Raw genomic sequence first — 20,619 nt, 5'->3', positions numbered from 1 at the left:
GGCATTATATGGTGCGAACCCATCAGAGACCGCCATACAGAATACCATTAGAGACCTCCAGCGGCAGGATGAGAGAGAACGAGAGCGACAACAGAGAGAACGAGAGCGGCAACAGGAGCTGAGAATTGCAGAAATACGGCGATCGGTGACAACGCCTAAAGAAGCAGCACCAAAGGAAAGAAGAGGAGAGGTACAGATACCAGTAACCATGGAAGAGGAATTCAGCAGGAGGTTGCGAGAGAAGCAGATACAGCGCAGAGGACCAGTATCAGAGGAGGTCCTCCTTGGATGGTCTGATTCGATCCGCTGCGAACTCTGGAAAGAAGCGCTAGCCCGTGAGCAGCGACACCAGGGAAAAGCTCTCCCCTCCATCCATGTAAGGTACTGGTCACAGTATGAAGTAAGAATGCTGTTATTAGGGGAACAACCGAAGCAGGAGTTGACAGCAGAGTTAAGCAGGCTGATCCGGGCAGAGATGCGGTTGGACGAGAGCTACAGAGCCCTCCGGTGGTATGTAGTCCAAGAGTGCCCGTGGTCAGCGCATGACAGCCCCACGGAAGGCTTTGGCTATGATGGCCTGGGATTGTTGTATTGGAGGATGTCCAGGGATCCCAACTTTGGGAGCGATCGGGAGTGGCGTTGGGAGGAAATAATGGAGCACAGAGAGCGAAGACTGAATGTCCCGGAAGTGCACTGGTTACAGGAAGATTTGGAATTCCTGGCCGCTCAGGAATGGGAACTGGAAATCGCCTACAAACAGCTGCTAGACTTCGCTCAGCAGCAGGGTGAGGTTCCCTTTACATGGAACTTTGAGGAAATATCAGCTGACAGTGATGAAATCCTGGCTGAAGAATCGGCAATGTGGCAGAGTAACAGTGGGCTTTGCCAACCTGCCCCTGTAGCTATGGACCCGGAGGTCTTATGGCGGATGCAGCAAGCGCTGACTGACCTTGATGATCCGGTTTCTGCATGGGATGATTTTGAATGGAGGATTGTGCCTGTCCAGCAGTATGCCAGTGAATCGGCAGTGGAAAATCTGGAGATGGCCATTCCCAAAGCTGAAGTACTGACCGCAGGGCCGAGCTCTGCTAACCTCTGCTCAGTACCTATAGCATCTTCTGGGTTCCATGGACAGAAGATGGTGAACCTCTATCCCCAGACACCAGTTGTAGAGACAGGGGATTTGATAGACTTTTCTGCTGAGGAAGAACAACCTGGGGAGCCTCCAGCAGAAGTGCTGGCAACAGGGCGGAGTGCTAACCATCTCTGCCCAGCACCGGGACCAACTGTGGAGTTCCAGGGAGCCGGGGCGGTTGGCCCCCCTCCCCAGCAACAAACTGAGGTGGTAAAGCTCGTACTCCCAGCTGAATCACTGGCAGCAGGACAGGATGCTACTGGCGGTTACACCCCACTACAGCTTGAGCGGATATCGGTGGATGGGACTGTGGTCTCCACTCACAGCAGCCCAGCGGAAGAGCTGGCATCAGAGCAGAGTGCCCCGGGCCTCTGCTCTCAACTAACAGAAGAGGGGGTTCCTGTGGTAGTGGATGGGACTCCGATCTCCACGGACACAACCCCAGAACATGGTGCGGCACTGAGACAGGAGGATGTCGGCTTTGCTTTGCAAGCACCGGGGGATTTTTACCTAGCATCAGTGGATGGGACTGCAGTCTCCACTGGTATACCCCAGGAATGGTGGCCAGTTGGCCCAGATTCCCAATGGCATGATGAACTGAGCCTAGCCACCCTGTCTTTTCTCCAGCGGCTGAAAGGACTCCAGGGAGAATGGCCAGTCCAGGCCTCTCCCCAGCGGCAGGCGTGTTCTCTGAGAGAGGCAGAGATTGGCTGGGTGAGTAATGCTCTGTTTGGGACAAGTTATCTGGGGTACTGGGTGGGTACTGGAAGTGGGGTCTCTCCCAGTGTTAGTCTCCTGCCAAAGGGGGAGATGTGTGACAGACCTAGCCGGGACAGGTGCTTTTGGAGAGGACTGAATGTGAGCCTCTTGCCGTCCGATTATGGGCCAGGACCTCAAAACAGGAAGGCAGATGGGTCATCCCAGCAGACAGTCCTGGAACTTTAAGACTACTTTTCCAACATCCTCGAGTTGACCCGTTTGGGTCCCACTGCGGCTGTTGGACTGTTTCCCAGGGGAAGTAATGTCATGGACCTTGAGATATTAAAGTGTTTCTACTTGACATCTGTTACACAGGAGAGGGACATTCAATGCAAGGCTTTTGAAATGCTAAGTGGAACCAGCTTGCGAAATACCTTTTATTGTGTTCTGCAGGTTAAGAGCGGGTGTCGGAGTCAGTCCGTCTAGCTAGAACCGGGTTATTGTGTACATTGATTACCCCCTGGGGCTTCTGTCTCAATACACAAGTCTTTCTATCCAAGCTATTGGACCAATCCCTGTTGACAATTTCAAGTCCTCATTTGCATGGTCAAGGAGGACTTGAGTGAAGACTGGATATACTTTACAATTGACCAATAGGAAAGCGGTTGTTGGGAGTGGGATGTTCCAAATTCTGTATAAAAGTGTGCTGTGTAATTGAAAATAAAGAGTCCTGTTGGAACTTACATACAGCCTGCCTGGTGTTTGTTCCTAATGGGTCCGAATGGCACATAGCTGTAATTCGGATCCCGGAACCTTGGATGACTGGACCATCAGACGTTGCAATCTGCAAGCTGACTCACTGGTAGCAGAGGAGTGTCGGGAGAGCAGGACCTGGGCGAGGAAGGATCTCGTCACAGTACAGCAGGCATAGATCTTAAGTAAAGTGTGCTGAATTTGCGATTGCCAACTGTAGATTAAAACAAGCATTTAGCAAGGTTCCATGACCATTAAGATCTGTATTTAAAAGCGGAGGACCCCGCTACAAATACTGCAGCTGCTGACTTAAAAACGTACCTGTCCAGCGCACCCGCAAAGACGGCAGACGAGGGCAAACAATCACTCGGTCCTCGGATGCTGCCGCTGCCTTGCTCGGCGAGGAAATCAGGAAGTGAAGCGCCTTGCGGTTTCACTGCCTGGTTCCCTACTGCGCATGCGTGAGTAGTGCGGCGCGCCGTCACTGGTCCCTGCTTTCTCCTGGGAACAGTATGTTTCCCAGAAGACAGCTGGGGGGGGGGGGTGACGCGAAGGGGTGCGACACCTGGAAGTGGTGCAAATACCTGTCTTAGACGGATATCTGCACCCCCCTCCCCCTGAAATGTGCCAAATGTGACACCAGAGGGGGGGGAGGGTTACAAAAAGCGGAAGTTTCATTTTTGGGTGGAACTCCGCTTTAAAATATACTAGAATGTAGCTGCAAGAGACAGGGTTTTTAAGAAAGCTTGTGAAATGAACTGCAAAACTTTATAAATGCCTGCTATACACATTGAGCCTCCAATTCTGCTTGCAGGCTTAATTGTTAAAGATTTCCCATCTTAAGTATGCAAAACTAATCTCATGAGAGTAGGCAATCAATGCTCGTTTGCATGACTGACAGTCCTTAGTGCAAAAGCCGTCATTAAAATGAATAGTATTTAAAGAAAATCATTGGTCACCCATGATCATTGTTGAGCAACTTAAAATAACCTCTAGCCTCAGAAATTGCAGGCAAGATCTAGGGGTGTTCCCAATTAATCTAATGTAATACTTGTATTTACTTAGAACTGCTGCATTGGAGTCATGTCATATCACATCAGCAAGTCTGCTGCTGGATGCAAAATATCCACAACAGGATTGCTAAATAAACTACTTACTTCTATGGTTTTATTCTCTTAGAAGCTAAAATTGCTGCAGAATGTAACTCATTAACAAAGAAGCAACAAAGTAACTACTGGCTTGCTCAACCTCTAGGGGAGCAATTCTGTAGGAGCAGACAAGTTCTTCAATGGGGCCAATTCATTCTTGTCCATTTTCCAATGAACACATTTTACTGGATTAAAAAAAGAAGAGCCTGAGCGCTTCCACCAACTCACAGCCTGGTTCCCTATTGCGCATGCGCCAGTTGCGCTGTGCGTCCTCACTGGTCCCTGCTGTCTTCTGGGGCCTGTGTGTCTCCCAGAAGACAGTGGGGGGAGGAGGGGCCTGACATAGCATAGATCGCCGCAGACCCTGCAGCGATCTATGCCCGGAAGTGGGATCAAATACCTGCAAGTCTGTCTTCATTGCTGCCACCCCTGTACTGTCTGTACTGTCTGTATAGTTTCCTTGGTAGCATACTATACTGTGTAATTACAGTTCAACTATGGGCCAACCTAGAACCTAGCTCCGACTGTCTCTCTGCAAACCTTACTATATAATACCTATATGAAGATCAGCCTGTAATAACTTTCTTTTAATTTTGTTCTTAAAACAGTAACTCCTTTTTCGTGGAAAAAATAAAAAACAAACATATAGCATATGCAATTTCGACACAAGTTATATTGTAATTGAATGTTATTAAAAATGACATTTCCTGTTCAATCTGCAAGGCTGTAATTTTATGTGAAATGCAATATGGCTCTACCTGGAGGCATTCTGCACAGAACGCCCACTAGAAATGTAACTTCCTGCTTGTGTGATTGGCTTACTGAAGTCTGCACCAAGATACAAATCCGATTTTGGGCATTTCCTGAAACAAAGAATGTCATTTTTGTGACAGATACTGTACTCTCAAAAGGAAATCACATATGAAGGGATGCAGACCCCGCCACTTTCCTCATTAGAACCCTGCAAGTGCAGCAGCCGATTGAGGATTATAAAACCACTCCTATACAGATTCACTATGAAAATGGGCCCAAACAGCTTTTTCTTCAAAATAACAAAAGGTAGGAATCTGCAACAAAGTTTGTTAAAATCCCTGCAATATACATAGATTACCCAGAGGGCAATGTTGTTTTCTCAACAAAGGTGAAGTTACTCTTAAATCATTAGTACAATTGGTCAACGTGATTCTGAATATAGATAGATCTCTTTTAGTACCAATTTCAAATATATGTACGAGTTAATGTGGAACTTTGGTCAGAAAATTAAGTCTTGCTAGGTCACTGCAGGCTGGCCCCTTTAGCAGGTATAGTTATGAACAACATTAGATAAGCGCCTATACTGTGTAAAATCAAGCAATACACAGTTTCACCCTGCTCTGAACATGCTCAGTTGCACACAACTTTAGCCATTTTTAGGCACTGCCGGGTTTGTAGAGGCTGATCTGCAGACAGCCTTCATGTCGGTTCACATGAGATGTCTGTGCGATGCAAATTCAGCCATACAGATTGCATGGCTAAATTTGTAGTCGGACCAAAATAGTGTAGGACCCTTTTGGTCTGCACCAGAATCGGATGGCATGAATGTTCACCCAATGCCATCCGATTTCTGTCCAAATTGACAGTTTGCACTGATATATGCGAACCTATTAGGGGGGTGTCATTTACTTTCTATTGAAACCGACAGCGGTTTGCATAGAGCAGTATGAACCGCCAGTGGGTGACATGCGATGCGGGAACCCGTACTGGATTTGCACGGGTTCTCACATCACAGCAGTGTGAACCGGCACTAAAAGCGAAATTAAACCCACCATATTCTTTACAGCCAAGGAAACTGCTTCTGTTTGATCTGCAACTGCCATGGTGCTGCACATGTGATCAGGTATGACACCAACCATTTGATGGTTTGACAATTTGGTTGAGGACACAAGCAAATGGATGCCGTTTTTTGAAACCGTTAAATCGATGGGTTTAGTATCGCTTTGTGATTTACTGCTGTTAAGGGGCTCTGGGATTCAGCAAAATGGCAGCCTCCAGCAAGAAGAAAACAGGAGTCTTGCTGGAGGCAATTTACAGCACATACTCATTTTGGTAGCAAAATTATTAATGTGGAATGTATGTTCCTTGCTAAAGAACATTATTTTTTTTATCCTGTTATTATGGGTAATGTTTCGCTTTAGGGTGGCTGCATGTGATTCTATTGCAGTTACTAATTCTTTACATAAAATAATGGCAAAAAGGCAAAGGCATGTGGACGCACTGAGCGAATGGTAACACTCTACTCCAAGAACATACTTTGCACAACACATTGCTTTGTCATTGTCCTTTCCAAATAAAACTCCTGAAGTGTAGTGCATCAAACCTGTTTTTAAAGTAAATTTGAGAAAATATAGAATTACTGCTGTTCTCCACTTAGCCTCCTAAGGCTATATAAAATGTGGCTTAGTAGTACTAAAAGCTATACTAGTATAATTTTATAGCATCCTGTACTTGTTTAATACGGTACATGCCAAAGATCTCAATCCTTTGCAATAAAACTGAAGTTTTAGAGGTTGATCTAGGCTTCCCATAATTTGAATTTTCATCCACACTAAACACTGAGTTTTAAGTAAATGGTCACCGATTTCACATTAAAGGAATACAGTTACAGAGCCCAAATGCATGGCATTAAAAACACATTATCCTCATAATTCCAGCTTTTGAAATCCGCTCAAAAGCTTAAGCATCTCAGTCACCTGCTGATTTTATACTGCCCTCTAGTTATTGTTTAGCACTCATTAAATCTTTACAACACAAGGAATATTACTGTACTCATGGAATCAGGTTAGAATAGCATATAAGTTACAATCTCCCCCCCCCCCTCCCCCACACCATAAAAACGCACTCCGAATTCTTTCCCGAAACATTTCTGCATGCATGTTTTTGACCGATTCCAGTGCTTTTTGGTGTGTTTTTGAGTAGTTTTCGGATGCATTCCAGGTGCCTTTTTTCCACTATACTAGGGCCCAGTGTGTTTTTGATGCATTCCATTGCATTTCAGTTTGTTTTTGATGTGTTTTACTGAATTCCAATACAGTCCAGTGCAGGTAAAATGCAACATGTTCTACTTTTTTTCTGGAACTGGGAAGCTATTGGAACTGACTGCACTGGTGTGAACTATGTCATTGGAAACCATATTACTAACTTTCCATGCGTTTTTGATGCATAAAATAAATGTACTGGACTGCATGTGGTGCGAGCTGGCCTTGACAGCATCCTAAGTACTTGTACACTGATTGCATCTTGAAGACCATAGAAGCCAATTCAACTAAGCTCCTGTGTATAAACTCATAAAAAGTGACAGGGCCAATGTGAAGCCGGCCATACACAGTTCGAATCTCGGCTGGTTCAGCAGGAAATTGCAGATATTTGAACCGGTAATGCACAGGCTGAATGTACCAAGTTGATCAATCAACTTGGGTACAGCCAGTCTGCCAGATTCTCTTGCGATTATCGATAGCGGCTGCAATAACTGCTAGCGATAATTACCATCTTATACCTTCCCCTGTCAGCGTTGATGGGGTAATCATGTAAATTTCATTCCTGCAACCAAAAGGAATTCACACTGTGTATGGCTGGCCTCAGACTCACAAGTAGACAGAACAATCCAGACTTTTAAAAGTGGATTGTACTTTGTGGTTTCTACATCTTTGTTTGATAGAAGAGCCTAAAGTGGTTGTAAAGTGGCTTTTAAAATAACAAATATGTTACACTTCCTATCTCTGTGCAATACTAAACCTCCTCTTCTGGGGTCCCCCCGCTTCTTCTTGGTGCCCCCCCATAGGAATCTGTCTCTTCAGCACAGGGCTCCTCATTCTTCTCAATGCTGTTATTTCTGCATCTCCTATTGTCCTTTGGCTGCTATAGTGGAGACAACCTCCAAAGCACATTTAAAATAGTATGGCTAACATTTTCAACCCAACAGAAAAAAAAAAGTATCGACCTTAGACAGACCTTGGAAATTAGGCACAGAGAGAAAGAACAGCCCTCAATATCGACACATTGGGGGAGATGTACCAAAAGTGTAGTGGCATAATCTGGTGCAGCTCTGCATAGGAACCAATCGGCTTCCAGGTTTTATCGCCAAAGCTTAATTGAACAAGCTCAAGTTAAGAGACCGATTGGTTACTATGCACAACTGCCCCAGATTCTGAGTGCACCAGATTTAGTAGATCTCCCCTCTCATCTACCAAAAATTTAAATAAGTTCTGAGCAGAATGAGCATTTCATTAAAAATGATATCAACCTAAAAGACTAGAAACTGAAAATACAAAATACTAATATGATTTTGTGCACAAAGATACATCCCATTAGTGGCATGGCCAGACTGAAAATGCTAACAGGTAAACCTATAGTACATGCTTAGGTCTACTAAACTTGAAAAAATGCCAATTGGTGCAGTACATCTGCCTCGTAAGAGGATCTCGAAGGGGTTCAGCATAATCCTTACATGGAATGCTACTGTAAATCCATCCTCAAGCAATTTATCACATAATCCACATAAGGAAAATCATAAAGGATTATCTTTTATTAACTTTAAAAGCTATATATGAGCTTTATTACAAGAATCTTTGGTTAAAAACCCATGCAATTGGACATTGCATCAAGTCAAGAAGAATGTAAAAAACAAACGACATGCTTTTAAGATTAATCTATTTATAAATCCCGAAATAAAAATAAAAATTGTCTTTTTTAAATGTCTTACTTGTGAAAGGCAGATTACTGCAGATTTATAAATCAGCTATCACAGTGAGGTACAGGTAATTTGTCATTAGTGGTAAAGGTACGAGTGTCAAAAAAAAAAAAGCAACACCAATGGCAAGGTTAGTCAGCAACTCCTTGTCCTCATATATCTTGCACTAACTACTAAGCAAAAAGTGGCATCTAAACAATTTTTCAAATTTATTCATGAACTGGCTTATGCAATGGCATTAAAAAAAATCCAAAAGGAAAACACTGCGCTAGATATAAATGTGAGATTAAAACACCAATATGTAATGAATTAAATTAATAGCTGCCAGTACCAAAATGTGTAATACAAAAAATTCCAAAACATTAGTAATAAACAGTACAGCGCTCAAATAAGTGAGAAAAAAAAAGGATCTAAATAAATTGATCTTAAATTGGAACTGTGATATAAAATAAATGCTGAGAAATAGTTCTCCCAGTTAAAGAAAATGCCTTGTGAAAAAACTGTTTGGGTGATACAAAAACATATAAAGAAAAACATGTGCATAAAGTCCCACTACACTGAAGTGACAAATAAAACACAAGAAAAAAAAAAAAAAATCAGTCCTGGACCGCTCACTGTATATATGTCATTTTTTTAAAGATGGATATCTCGGTAAGGGCAGCAGCTGCTGCCACAACCGAGATATCCATCTTTTCAGTGAGCTGTCCTGTAAACGATAACCGTGCTGTCCGCGGCGGATTCGCCGCGAGATCACCGTTATCGGCGGCGAGAGAGGGCCTCCCCCTCCCGTCGCTTACTGGAGCCGTCTGCAGCGGCGGAGGTGGTCAGGTCCTCTCCCCTGCTCGGCTGGGATACGAGTGAGGGCAAGATGGCCCCCACCCATCCCCATAGCAGGGCGGAAGAGACGTCAAAACGTCACTTCCGCCTATGCTTCTTAAAGCAATATTTTCTTGTTGTCATTTTTTCAAATGACAATTTTTTATTTCTTTTTTGCATTTTAGTGTAAATATGAGATCTGAGGTCTTTTTGACCCCAGATCTCATATTTAAGAGGACTTGTCATGCTTTTTTCTATTACAAGGGATGTTTACATTCCTTGTAATAGGAATAAAAGCGATCCATTTTTTTTTGTAAAAATTAATAAAATAAATAAAAATAAATAGCAAAAAAATAAATAAATTTAAAGCGCCCGTCCTGACGAGCTTGCGCGCAGAAGCGAACACATACGCGAGTAGCGCCCGCATATGAAAACAGTGTTCAAACCACACAAGTATCACCGCGTTCGTTAGAGCGAGAGCAATAATTCTAGCCCTAGACCTACTCTGTAGCTCAAAAGATGCAACCTATAGAATTTTTTAAACGTCGCCTATAAAGATTTTTAAGGGTAAAAGTTTGACGCCATTCCACGAGCGGGCGCAATTTTGAAGCGTGACATGTTGGGTTTCATTTTACTCGGCATAACATTATCTTTCACAATATATAAAAAAATTAGGCTAACTTTACTGTTGTCTTATTTTTTAATACAAAAAAGTGATTTTTTTCCAAAAAAAAGTGCGCTTGTAAGACTGCTGCGCAAATACGGTGTGACAAAAAGTATTGCAATGACCGCCATTTTAATTCCCTAGGGTGTTAGAAAAAAATATATATAATGTTTGGGGGTTTTAAGTAATTTTATGATATTTTTATTTTTTTCCCACAAATAGAGCTTTCTTTTGGTGGTATTTGATCACCTCTGCGGTTTTTATTTTTTGCGCTACAAAAAAAAAAAAAAAAAGACATAAAAGTTTGAAGAAAAAAAAAAAACTATATTTTTTACTTTTTGCTATAATAATAATCAAATTTTTTTTCTCAGTTTAGGGCGATACGTATTCTTCTACATATTTTTTGTAAAAAAAAAAAAAAATGTTTTATTACTAGTAATGGCGGCGATCTGCGGATTTTGTCAGGCCTGCTATATTGCTGCGGACATATCGGACACTTTTGACACTATTTTGGGACCATTCACAATTCGCGAACAGTGCTATAAATATGCACGGATTAGAGGTCGACCGATATATCGGACGATTTTTGGCACTTTTTAATTAAATCGGCATCGGCGGATTGTTTTAAAAAAAAAAGCCGATTTACTTCAGCGCGACTTGCATTGACTTCTATGATACAGAAGTCATTGCCTGAAGTTTCCTGTGGAGACTTGTCTCTGGGCAGCCTGCCAAGTTTGAGAAAAGAATACAATGTTGCTACTTATCAATGAACTGAATGTGTGTAGAAGTTCTCAGTTTAACCATTTAAATCTTTTCTAACACTTGTTGCTTACAATTAAAAATCCTGCTAGAAAATCCCCAAACATTATATATATATATATATATATATATACATTTTTTTTAGCAGAAACCCTAGGGAATAAAATAGCGGTTGTTGCAATACTTTATGTCACACAGTATTTGCGCAGTGGTCTTTCAAACGCAATTTTTGGGGAAAAAATACACTTTAATGAATAAGAATAAAAAAAAAAAAAAAAAGTAAAGTTAGCCCGTTTTTTTTTTTTTTTTTCTTCGTCCAAAAGTTTTGATTACCCGTTTTTGTGCCCGCTTCCTGATTCCCTTACCAAAGATGGCCGGGGCAGCACCCGAGAGCCGAGGGAGAGATCGGCTTCGGGTGCCGACATCGCGGGCGCCCAGGACAGGTAAGTGACCATATATTAAAAGTCAGCAGCTGCAATATTAGTAGATGCTGACTTAATATATTTCACACTGGAGCGGGCAGGCGCTTCGGCACCAGTGCCCATTAATTTCAATGGGCAGGAGTGGTTGGAGGAGCGTTATACACAGCTCCAAAGATGCTGCTTGCAGGACTTTTTTTAACGTCCTGCCAGCGCACCGCCTCAGTGTGAACGCCCTCGGACGTTCACACAGACTGCAGGGGAGCCATTTTTGCAGGCACTTTACAGGTGCTATTTTTAACCCAAAAGCGCCTGAAAAACACCCCAGTGTGAAATGGGTCCAACTGTTTGATTTTATGAGATGAAGGGGAATTTTTTTTTTCTAAATCGGCCTAACATATCGGCCCAAAAAAAAAAATCGGCATCATATATCGGCCATCGGCAAGAGAAAAACCCATATCGGTCAACCTCTAGCACTGATTACTGTATAAATGTGACTGGCAGGGAAGGGGTTAACATTAGGGGGTGATCAAGGGGTTAAATGCGTTCCCTGGGAGTGATTCTTACATGTACAAGGGACACAGCATCAGTCTCCTCTCTCCCTCACACAGAGCTCCAAGTCCTGCCTCTGTAACTGCCGATCGCGAGCACATGGCGGCCGCCAGGCACGCGCATCGGCACCACGTGACACAGCGGGCACAGCTTTTCCCCGCCGGCGCGCGAATCTAAACAGGAAGACGTCCAGGGACATCCACCCGGCAGTTGAGAGCCGCGCTGTAGACGTCTCATCTATAGCGCGGCTCTCAAGTGGTTAAAAGAGAAACAGCAGTCTGCTCACATAATTTGTAATAAAAACATCTTTGCCATTCTGAAGCTTCCCTTCAAACATTTTGCATATTTTATGTATACTGCGATTCGGTACTTGCCAAATATGCTGCAGAAATCTCCCTCCACCGAGTTTGGCTGCAACCATTTTAACTGTGGGCAGCTGAAGCTGCTGCCTGTTAACTTCCTGGATTTAGACAGGCACACCTCCAGCTCTCCAGCCCTGAGCTCTCTTTGGCCCCCTTATGACTCATCCCCCCCCCCTCCCTTCCTGGCAAACTCTCACAAGAGTGAGACAGAGCTGTGCATGATGTCATAAGCCTAGGCTTTTTACCAGACAAGAAACAGGAAGTGGGCTGTATAAGGTATTTGCTGGCAGAAAAAAAAATGTTTTACTATCCAAAGTTAAAACAAAACAGTTTTAAAGCTAGGTCATTTAACCCCTTAGGTTGCACAGTGAGTATACCAAGGATGCTTTACTGCTTTATACAGACTTATTTAACTGTTGTGGGTTTAGTAACACTTTAATGATTTTAAAATCACTTTCATCTACTGTCTGTCCATTCTACGCACATATTGTTCAATCCCCAGTGTTCTGGGGCTGGGGCCTCCCAACCTGCTTTATGCTTGTGTGGTTACACCTTGAGTGCATACCTCCATTTGTGTAGAGACTCCCTCCCTGTTCCCCCTCCATGGCCGAGATTCCTTCCTCTTGCTCCTTATATACTCCTGTTTTCTTGCTAGTGATCCACGAACTTGATCCTTATTTGCAAAAAAAAAATAAAAAAAAAGTTTGTGTGACCATTTCATCAACCATCAATTCCAAAACATCAACTCTTTCTCTTGATGGACCCCCACCCACCGAAACCTCCCTTGTGTATCCTTGCCCCCCGTGTGCCATGTCCTCCAACTACAGATTCAGCATCAGACAAGCAATGTGGAATACTGGAGTTACAGGTTTGGCTTCTGAATAGGACAATCTCAATCTTTTTATACACTTAACCATATATATGAAAGTGTTTTATCGGTTTCAATTTGCCCTCTTTTTTGCTCAGAATGTCATTAAAGTGCAAGTTCACCTATACAGAAAAATCAGTAAAAGGGGGACCCAAATGTCTGCACCCATGTGTCCCCGCCAACACCCACACAAAGCCCCAACTACATATTGCACTGCCCACATTACATGCGGTCCTCGCAGAATTTATCTACACCATGTTGAAAATAAATGTTTATTACAGAAAATAAATAAAAATAAAAACTTACATTACAGAAAGTACAATTTCAAAATGAAGGTTTTCATAAATTAACACAATATAACAGATGCAACAAATGCCTTTTTAAGCTGGACAGTATAATAAAAAAAAAAAAAATTGTGTATATATATATATATATATATATATATATATATATATATATATATATATATATATATATATATATATTTATTAAGCATGTTACAAAAATGATGGCCCTAGAATTGCTCCAATTCCGACATTCCGGACGATACTATACCTGTGTGGTGCCAATATTATTTACATACATGTGCTCATCCTACATAACGCTTTTTATATAGAGCATGTGCTTTACATTTTGACATAAATCAACTTGTTTCAAATCAAATCCAACCCGATTCTTTCTACAGCCCACCGAAGTAAGGGGCATTCTTCTCACTGGCCACCTGCAGTCAAGTCCATAAATATTGGGACATTGACAATTCTAATCTTTTTGGCTCTATACACCACAATGGATTTGAAATGAAACAAACAAGATGTGCTTTAACCACTTAAGGACCGCCTCCTGCACATTTACGTCGGCAGAATGGCACGGCTGGGCACATGCACGTATAGGTACGTCCTGTGCTAGTACTCAGCCGTGGGTCGCGGGCCACGTCCGAAGCTCCGTGACCGCGGGACTCGCGGACCCGATTGCCGCTGGAGTCCCGCGATCGGTCCCCGGAGCTGAAGAACGGGGAGAGCAGTGTGTAAACACCGCTTTCCCGTTCTTCACTGTGGCGGCGTCATCGATCGTGTGATCCCTTTTATAGGGGGACACAATCGATGACGTTACACCTACAGCCACACCCCCCTACAGTTGTAAACACATGAGGTCACACATCCCCATCAGCGCCCCCTTGTAGTCTAACTCCCAAACTGCAATTGTCATTTTCACAGTAAACAAATGCATTTTTTGCTGTGAAAATTACAATGGTCCCAAATATGTGTCAAAATTGTCCGAAGTGTCCGCCATAGTGTCGCAGTCACGAAAAAAATCGCTGATCGCCGCCATTAGTATTAAAAAAAAAAAAAAAAAATCATAAAAATGCAATAAAACTATCCCCTATTTTGTAAACGCTATAAATTTTGCGCAAACCAACCAATAAACGCTTATTGTGATTTTTTTTACCAAAAATAGGTAGAGGAATATGTATCGGCCTAAACTGAAGAAAAAAAAATTATATATTTTTGGGGGATATTTATTATAGCAAAAAGTAAAACAATATTGATTTTTTTTCAAAATTGTCGCTCTATTTTTGTTTATAGCGCAAAAAAATAAAAACCACAGAGGTGATCAAATACCACCAAAAGAAAGCTCTATTTGTGGGAAAAAAAGGATGCCAATTTCGTTTGGGAGCCACGTCGCACGACCGCGCAATTGTCTGTTAAAGCGACGCAGTGCCGAACCGCAAAACCTGGCCGGGTCCTTTAGCTGCCTAAAGGTCCGTGTCTTAAGTGGTTAACTGCAGACTTTCAGCTTTAATTTGAGGAGATTTACATCCAAATCAGGTGAACGGTGTAGAAATAACAGTTTGTATATGTGCCTCCCACTTTTTAAAGGGACCAAAAGTAATGGGACAATTGGCTGCTCAGCTGTTCCATGGCCAGGTGTGTGTTATTCCCTCATCCCATTTACAAGGAGCAGATACAAGGTCCAGAGTTAATTTCAAGTGTGCCATTTGCATTTGGAATCTGTTGCTGTCAACTCTTAATATGAAATCCAAAGAGCTGTCACTATCAGTGAAAAAAGCCATCATTCGGCTGAAAAAACAAAACAAACCCATCAGAGAGATAGCAAAAACATTAGGTGTGGCCAAATCAACTGTTTGGAACATCCTTAAAAAGAAAGAACGCACCGGTGAGCTCAGCAACACCAAAAGACCCGGAAGACCACGGAAAACAACTATGGTGATGACCGAAGAATTCTTTCCCTAGTGAAGAAAACACCCTTCACAACAGTTGGCCAGACCAAGAACACTCTCCAGGAGGTAGGTGTATGTGTGTCAAAGTCAACAATCAAGAGAAGACTTCACCAGAGTAAATACAGAGGGTTTACCACAAGATGTAAACCATTGGTGACCCTCAAAAACAGGAAGGCCAGATTAGGAATTTGCCAAACATCTAAAAAAGCCTTCACAGTTCTGGAACATCATCCTATGGACAGACAAGACCAAGATCAACTTGTACCAGAGTGAAAAGAAGAGTATGAAGAGGGAAAGGAACTGCTCATGATCCAAAGCATACCACCTCATCATGGTGGTGGCAGTGTCATGGCGTGGGCATGTATGGCTGCCAATGGAACTGGTTCTCTTGTATTTATTGATGTGACTGCTGACAAAAGCAGCAGGATGAATTCTGAAGTGTTTCGGGCAATATTATCTGCTCATATTCAGCCAAATGCTTCAGAACTCAATGGACGGCGCTTCACAGTGCAGATGGACAATGACCCGAAGCATACTGCGAAATAGAGCTGCACGATTAATCGCTGAGGGAATCGCAATCTCGATTCGCCCCGCCCGATCTCCCCCGCGATTCTACCGTTTCACGGCCGGTTCCACGTAACCAGCGTGGAACGCAAATGGCGCCGATATCGGAACCGACGTCAGCAGCCTGCGCCGCTGGATGGATGCCTGGGCTTCTCTTGCAGATCTGTACAACTGTAGTGTGTATCCATGCGCCACCCAGTGGTTGCCGGCGGTACTGCTTCTGATGTATATAAAAAAAAAAAAAAAAAACAGCAGATTCTGCTTTTTTCATAGGAGTTAGGCTGGGTTCACACTACGGTTTTCCCGTCCGTCAGCCGCATACGATTTCAGTATTGAAAACGTACGGGCACGGACGGGAAAACGTATAAATAGACAATGCATTGCAAATCGTATGCACTCAGATGCATCCGGGTGCGTACGATTTGCTGGCAAAACGTTTTTTAAACGTACGCAAAACCGTGTTCAACCACGGTTTTGCAGTCGTTTTTAAAACAGTATGGCAACCGCATACGTTTTCCTTTAACATTAATGTCAATGGAAAACGCACATATGTGCGGTTCCATACGTTCCCGTCCGTTTCAGCCGCATACGGTTTTTCATATAAATCGTATGCGGCTGACGGACGGGAAAACCGTAGTGTGAACCCAGCCTTATATGGTCTTTAACATTATAGACATATCACTGGTCTGTTTTTTATATATTCATATTTTCAGATAAATCACAGGTTTATTTATTTATTTGATTTATTTTTTACAATGTTGCACATAGACCAGGGGTTGACAAATTTGCTTGGAATCTAGGAGCCAGCTAAAAAAGTTAGGAGCCAGAAAACTTGCCCCGTCCCGACAAGCTTGCGCGCAGAAGCGAACACATACGTGAGCAGCACCCGCATATGTAAACCGTGTTCAAACCACACATGTGAGGTATCGCCGCGATTGGTAGAGCGAGAGCAATAATTCTAGCCCTAGACCTCCTCTGTAACTCAAAACATGCAACCTGTAGAATTTTTTAAACGTCGCCTATGGAGATTTTAAAGGGTAAAAGTTTGTTGCCATTCCATGAGCGGACATAATTTTGAAGCGTGACATGTTGGGTAGCAATTTACTCGGCGTAACATTATCTTTCATAATATTAAAAAAAAATGGGGATAATTTTACGGTTGTCTTATTTTTTTAATTAAAAAAAGTGTAATTTTTTCCCAAAAAAGTGCGCTTGTAAGACTGCTGCGCAAATACGGCGTGACAGAAAGTATTGCAACGATCGCCATTTTATTCTCTAGGGTGTTAGGATAAAAAATATGTATAATGTTTGGGGGTTCTATATAGAGGGAAGAAGATGGCAGTGAAAAATTACATTAGAATTGCTGTTTAACTTGTAATGCTTAACTTGTAATACCAACGGCTCACCACCAGATGGCGCCAGCTCACCAAAAAAAAAAAAACAATTAGAAATAGGGTCCTGGCGACTTGGCATGGAAGGGGGGCAAAAAAAAATAAAAAATTTTGCCCCCCTTCCAAGCCAAGTCGCCAGGACCCTATTTCTAGTCACCATGGCGACCTGGCGCCTGGGATTTGTCGAGCCCTGAAATAGACAATATAAACAATAAATGCAAATGGAAAAGGGGCAGAGCCAAGGACATCATGTATACCAGGAAGTGGGTGAATAGCTGAATACCGGAGGCTGCTGGGGAGGATGTGGCATAAAGAGCGGGTTGCAAAACAGACAAAACCAGACCTTGAGCACAGTGTAAACCCGCAGCGCAACAGGAGGCACAATCTGACATCTACGGTGTCCCTCCACTCTTTGCATAGCTTTCAATTGCGTCCGTGAAATGGTATCTCCTTTTGAAAAAAAACACTCCTACAATGTGCGCATGCGCTATGGTAACGTCACCATTTTGTTTTGCGCATGCACTTTGACGGTGAGCACATCATGAGAACACAAACTCTTAGATTGGACAAACTGGTTACCCAAGTCTTTAACCTGGGAAAAGCCTAATTTCACCCAGGATAGTCTATAAGACAATGGCTTTGGTCATCAATATCTGTGAAGCCCGTCTCAAAGCCTGTGAAGCCCGTCTCAAAGCCTGTGAAGCCCGTCTCAAAGCCTGTGAAGCCCGTCTCAAAGCCTGTGAAGCCCGTCTCAAAGCCTGTGAAGCCCGTCTCAAAGCCTGTGAAGCCCGTCTCAAAGCCTGTGAAGCCCGTCTCAAAGCCTGTGAAGCCCGTCTCAAAGCCTGTGAAGCCCGTCTCAAAGCCTGTGAAGCCCGCCTCAAAGCCTGTGAAGCCCGCCTCAAAGCCTGTGAAGCCCGCCTCAAAGCCTGTGAAGCCCGCCTCAAAGCCTGTGAAGCCCGCCTCAAAGCCTGTGAAGCCCGCCTCAAAGCCTGTGAAGCCCGCCTCAAAGCCTGTGAAGCCCGCCTCAAAGCCTGTGAAGCCCGCCTCAAAGCCTGTGAAGCCCGCCTCAAAGCCTGTGAAGCCCGCCTCAAAGCCTGTGAAGCCCGCCTCAAAGCCTGTGAAGCCCGCCTCAAAGCCTGTGAAGCCCGCCTCAAAGCCTGTGAAGCCCGCCTCAAAGCCTGTGAAGCCCGCCTCAAAGCCTGTGAAGCCCGTCTCAAAGCCTGTGAAGCCCGTCTCAAAGCCTGTGAAGCCCGTCTCAAAGCCTGTGAAGCCCGTCTCAAAGCCTGTGAAGCCCGTCTCAAAGCCTGTGAAGCCCGTCTCAAAGCCTGTGAAGCCCGTCTCAAAGCCTGTGAAGCCCGTCTCAAAGCCTGTGAAGCCCGTCTCAAAGCCTGTGAAGCCCGTCTCAAAGCCTGTGAAGCCCGTCTCAAAGCCTGTGAAGCCCGTCTCAAAGCCTGTGAAGCCCGTCTCAAAGCCTGTGAAGCCCGTCTCAAAGCCTGTGAAGCCCGTCTCAAAGCCCAGATACCATCAGGGATATGTACATATACTGCATATTATATGCTGGGGCTACATTTAAATCCTTGAAAAACAGATACAGTACCTTGACAGTCCTTTGTCAGAGTTCAAACTTCAGTTGTTAAAGATTTCAAATTCTGACACCAGTAAAATGAAAAGTACAAAAATGGTAATGAGCCCATTTCCCAAAGAGCCATGGACAGCAATTGTTGGGTTGCAGCATTCTTCAGCCACCTAAAACATACAATATAGTCCAATTCATCTTTGACAGGAAAATAATTGGATTCTACTGTGAAAATATCTTTTAGCAGAAGAATGCAACGTTTCATGTTGGCACTTTCAGGTTCTTCTTTTAGAACTGTAGGGGAATTTTTAGCAGTATTATTCCTGGTGGGGATTAAACAGTAACTGTATTTTAAACTTTTATAGGGCAATGATGGGGAACCAGTATATTGTCAAGCGATTACAATATACAGGTAGCTTTATCCCATAAAACGTTTGATCTCAAATACCCAGCCTATATGCAGGATTTACATCCTCCACCAGTTTGACAAACTTTTCCCATTTTTCCTCTGGGGTATGCTACCCACATTGCAAGGAGCATCATAGAACTGAAATACTGTTGGCTATTGGGATCAAACTTACTTTTAGATACTAATACACCGAATAACACCGAATACATATTTATAGCTTTGAGGCAAACTAATAGCCTATTTTTTTCCCCAAAATCTACTTTATCCACTGAAGGGGTCCTAGTGTTAGACATATTATTCTCCTCCTATGTTTATTGAAGTTAGGAAATGAGTAACACTTGCATGTATTTATTATCTCCTGGAGACCTTATTTTACACTGTTATCTAAAGCCAGATTCTCGCTCACAAGACTCCCCATCTGAATTTGTCCTGGTAAAAAATTGTCACATAGGCTTATGCCTTACACGGACCAGTGGACACCCGTGGAAGGGCTGTCTTTGCCCACATAGGCTGCATACGTTTTTTGTGCATTTGCGTGTAGGCATTCCCATTTAAGTCTACTGGAATGCAGTACTTACGCAGGCACAGCCATTCATCCCAATCTGAAAAGGAGCATGAAATGGCGGCATTGCGTTTTTTTTTTTTTTATGTCACGTGAGATTTGCACTACTGTTTATCAAATCTATATTTCCAGGGAAAAAAAACTCAAATTATTTTCTGACCACACAATATAATGCCCAATTACTTTGTAATTAGTGTCCAAGGTATAACTAGCAGAGAACTTTTACCAAGCTTTAGAAATTATAGACATTTTGCATTCCAGTTCTGGCCATGTTTTGTTTTATTCCAACTTGAGAAAAGAAATAACATAACTGACCAAAAAGGTAGGTGGGGAAGCTCAAAAGATTTACACTAGTAAAAATAAGCCTTCCAAATGTGCAATGAAGAAAATTAGCAGGGAGTAGGGTACAAGTTTTAAGCATGGTTGGGATATGGAGTCCACAAAGTCCCTGTGTCCAGGCAGTCAAAAACAGTGACTGAGAAGCAAAAGGGGACATCGTTCCTTTAGAAAAAGGAAAAGGCATGAACCAGGGCATCCGCCGCATCCCCTATTGGGTCCTTTAGACAACTCTGTCCAGCTTTCGGTTAAACCAAGAAGTTTGGAGATTGGCATCTGGCATCCCCCCCAAAGCAGACATATGTCCTGGGATACGTCCTGATGGATAGACCATTCCGCCAGATCCAGACCTTGTCTGCTCAGAAAAACTGCCCACCAGTTCTCGTTAGAAATGTGAATTGCAGAGATTGCTGGAATGTAAAGCCCAGGACAGTATAGATTCTAGCTCTGACTGCACAGCATATCTTGTGTGCACTGATGATTAATGTAAGGCACGGCTGTATCATTCCCCAAATGAACCCAAACCAGGCGGCCTGTTAGAGGGGTCAGGGTGATCCAATGAAGTGACAAAAAAGTCCAGGATGTTGACTGGAAGTAGAGCTGCACAGTTCTGGCTAAAAACAGAATCACGATTCTCCCGA

At 43.3% G+C, this 20,619-nt stretch overlaps 1 protein-coding gene across 4 annotated transcripts in view; it reads right to left on the bottom strand.

The window, feature by feature from the left end:
* Positions 1-20,619, bottom strand: part of PALS2 (protein associated with LIN7 2, MAGUK family member) — a 135,802-nt gene that overhangs the window by 88,649 nt on the left and 26,534 nt on the right. For 2 of the 4 annotated variants that reach the window (XM_040352879.1, XM_040352878.1), the window contains exon 2: positions 12,599-12,706. The exons of the other annotated variants lie outside the window; for them this stretch is intronic. In XM_040352879.1, the coding sequence (XP_040208813.1) occupies positions 12,599-12,638 (40 nt within the window). In that variant the 5' untranslated portion in view covers positions 12,639-12,706. The remainder of the gene's footprint in view (positions 1-12,598; positions 12,707-20,619) is intronic. 4 annotated transcript variants of the gene reach the window in all.

This window comes from Rana temporaria, chromosome 5 (genome assembly GCF_905171775.1).
Source record: "Rana temporaria chromosome 5, aRanTem1.1, whole genome shotgun sequence".
Classification (NCBI taxonomy): Eukaryota; Metazoa; Chordata; class Amphibia; order Anura; family Ranidae; genus Rana; species Rana temporaria.
The sequence above is the reverse complement of the archived record's forward strand: the minus strand, read 5'-3'. Positions and strand labels throughout refer to the sequence as shown.